Below are 2,925 nucleotides of genomic sequence, written 5' to 3'. Positions count from 1 at the left end.
TACCCTTTTCCCAATTATCAACTTGCTAAAAAATATATTTAAAATTGTTACTTATAAACCAAGCAAAAAGTATGTTTTAGTATTACAAACGCAATAATATCTATCTGCCACAACAATTCTGGGGCGTTCTTAATTTACAATCCCTAGTCACAATTGTTGATCACATTGTACGGTACTAGGGTTAGATAATTTAACTGAGGCCTCTAGTCTTTTCCAATGTGGCAGACTAGCAGAATGGTAAAATTTTCACAAGAGGCTTATAAGCCAACTTCCATAGTTTGTATGGAGAAAATAGTTTTGTATCACGTTTGGATCTCTCAAGCCCTTGCTTGTGAAGATATTTTAAAAAATAAATTTGATAAAGAATCTAAATTTGTGCTATGTCCACTCAAAGAAAAAGAAAAAAACCATATTGCAACAACAAAACTTCTAATCTCTCTTCCATTGCTTCATAAATTACATGAATCAACTTTTTCATGGAATGAATTATGTCTAACACCATTGGCACTGTAATAGGAGAATACATTCTCCAACCAATCATCCCCCACATAATTATCTTTCAATAAATAAAATTTCCCCTTGGCATTTTGGTCATTTTCACTGCAATATTTTTTTTTCCTTTTTTTTTGCATCCATGGATGTAGCCCAATATTTCTCTATAGCATGTTTTTTTCTTGTCCATGACTTTGATTGTAAAAAAAACACAGAACCCTACTGCCATGGCGAACACATATCAATAACTTGCACTTTTTGACGTACCTGATTCATTATTATCAAGAGGAAACTTTCAAAGACAATGGCATTTCGCTCTCCCTAAATCCAACCAAACCCTTGTTATCATGATGACGTTCATGTTCATCCATTGCGGGGTTACATTGACTGACATTAGTCTCTGTCACAACAATGTCATGTCCTCCTTGTCCAACACCCTGATCTGCCTCTTTTCCCAACACAATAACCGCCCCGAAATGCACACGGCGTTCCCCGCCACCACCACCACCGGGAGAGTCTAACGGGGACTCATCGCTCGTGGCAGAGACGGCAGGTGGGCATGGTCCGCCATTATTGCAACCGCCCTGGTTGATTTCGGATTCATCATGGCGGGGTCTGATGCATCGATATAAATATGCCAAGAACCAAAAGAGCCATGGGACCCCAACAAGAATTAGTCCTACGATTGGATACCAAGATGAGGATTGTGATTGTGGGAGAAAAAGGTAGATGGAGAGGAAGACACCTCCACAAACTATGCAGGAGAAGAAAAGAAACGAGATTATGTATATTCTAAGATCTTCTTTCCTAGCCTCCATTGACAGTGAAGATGGAAGATGAAGATGACAAGGATATGAAACTCACTTTTTTTTTTTAATTTTCTTCTCTCTCTTCTCTCTCCGTGTGAGAGTTTTGTTGGTCTTAGGTTAGAGCTGTTTTTCCTTCCGGATCCACCAAAGTGGTGGATGGGAATGTGTTGAATTCAGTGGTGGACATATTCTAAACACACACGAAATAAGAGCGGGGAAAGCGGGTTTGTTTGTTGGGGCACCTTCCCTTCCCTTTCCTCTGATCCTCTCTCTCATTCTTTCTTTCTTTTTATTTATTTATTTATTTATTTATTTATTTTTTAATTTTTTTTAAGTTAGAAACTTGGAAGGAAAGAAAAGATAAAATAACTAAAAATATTCAATGTTGTGAAATAAGAGATAATATTATAAAACTAGGTGAGAAGAGAACAATAAATATATATCAATCAACTCTTGTATTTAAATAGTCTTCCACTTTAAGGTTTTTTTTTTTTTTTTTTTTTTTTCATTTGCGAAAAACACACACACACCTATATATAGGAGAAGGAGATGAGATAAGAAAATACACTCACACGTCAACACCAAAACTACATACGGCATCTTCCACTCTTAAGTTTTCTAGTAAAGTAATCTCATAGATATATAGCCTTAATATCGCTTGAGTTTAATAATATAAGACTGTAATAATGAATACAATTATTGATATATAAATCTCCATGAATATATATCTTTACACATTCCAAGTTTTACACATTTCAAGTAAACTTTTTATTGCCCAATCAAATTTTATTTCAACATTATCTAATTTTAAAGAGATTTGAACTAAATGTATCAAATCAATATTATGCTAGTTTAATTATTGTAGTTGCTCTTTTTCTTTTTTTTCTTTTTTTACGAGCCCAGCAGAGAAGCAGGCCCAAAGTCATGGGCAAAAGAAAGTAGTATGGAGTGCCATTAAGCTAAGTGGCAGAAATAACAGATAGTGGGTTTAAAAAGGCCCGAAAGAAAGTAACAACAAACCCATGGGCTATATGGATGTGGAAAAGTAAGAATGGGTCATAGCTGCTACAACAGGCCCAAAGTAGTGCAAGTAAAGAAAGTAAGGGGCTGTGGAAAACCCATGAGCCCCAAAAGAAAGGTGAGAAGTACTTGGGCCGAGGAAGTCCAAGAAGTTAGTAAAAGCCCATGGGAAACATAAAATTGAAAAAAGACCCAGGACGCCCAAAAGAATAAGTGTGCCAAGGACGCCCAAACGAAAGTAGGTGGGACAAGGGAGCCCGCGAGTAGCAAAAGGCCCAGTAAGATCATTGTGTCTTCGGAGGAAGAATAAACAGAAAATGTCTAAGGTGACCCAGCAAGCTTGGGTCAAGTAGACCCCACAGCAGGTACAACAGAATTGTGTAGCAGGAAGCAAGTAATAAGAGCTGGGAATAAAGACATGGAACGACCCACAACCAGGAAAGGCCCAGCTCTTAGAAGATGCAGGCCATAAATGGGGAGTCAGGCGAAATAGCCCATGCCAAAAGAAGCCAAAAATGAACAGCAGACTGGGCAGTTTGACGTTCAGACCACTACAAACAGATAAGCAACAAGCGAAGTTTTTTGAACAAGCATGAAGGCAAAA

The 2,925-nt window shown here is 37.5% G+C and overlaps 1 protein-coding gene across 1 annotated transcript; it reads right to left on the bottom strand.

Moving 5' to 3' along the window:
• Nucleotides 1-773: 773 nt before the first annotated feature.
• On the bottom strand, nt 774-1,310 carry LOC142616392 (uncharacterized). Its single transcript, XM_075789254.1, has one exon. It carries the CDS (start codon nt 1,308-1,310, stop codon nt 774-776), a length of 537 nt encoding a protein of 178 aa, XP_075645369.1.
• Nucleotides 1,311-2,925: the final 1,615 nt, after the last annotated feature.

The sequence above is a fragment of the Castanea sativa genome, chromosome 11 (genome assembly GCF_040712315.1).
Source record: "Castanea sativa cultivar Marrone di Chiusa Pesio chromosome 11, ASM4071231v1".
NCBI lineage: Eukaryota > Viridiplantae > Streptophyta > Magnoliopsida > Fagales > Fagaceae > Castanea > Castanea sativa.
Note: the sequence above shows the minus strand (reverse complement) of the source record. Positions and strands in the feature narration are given on the sequence as shown.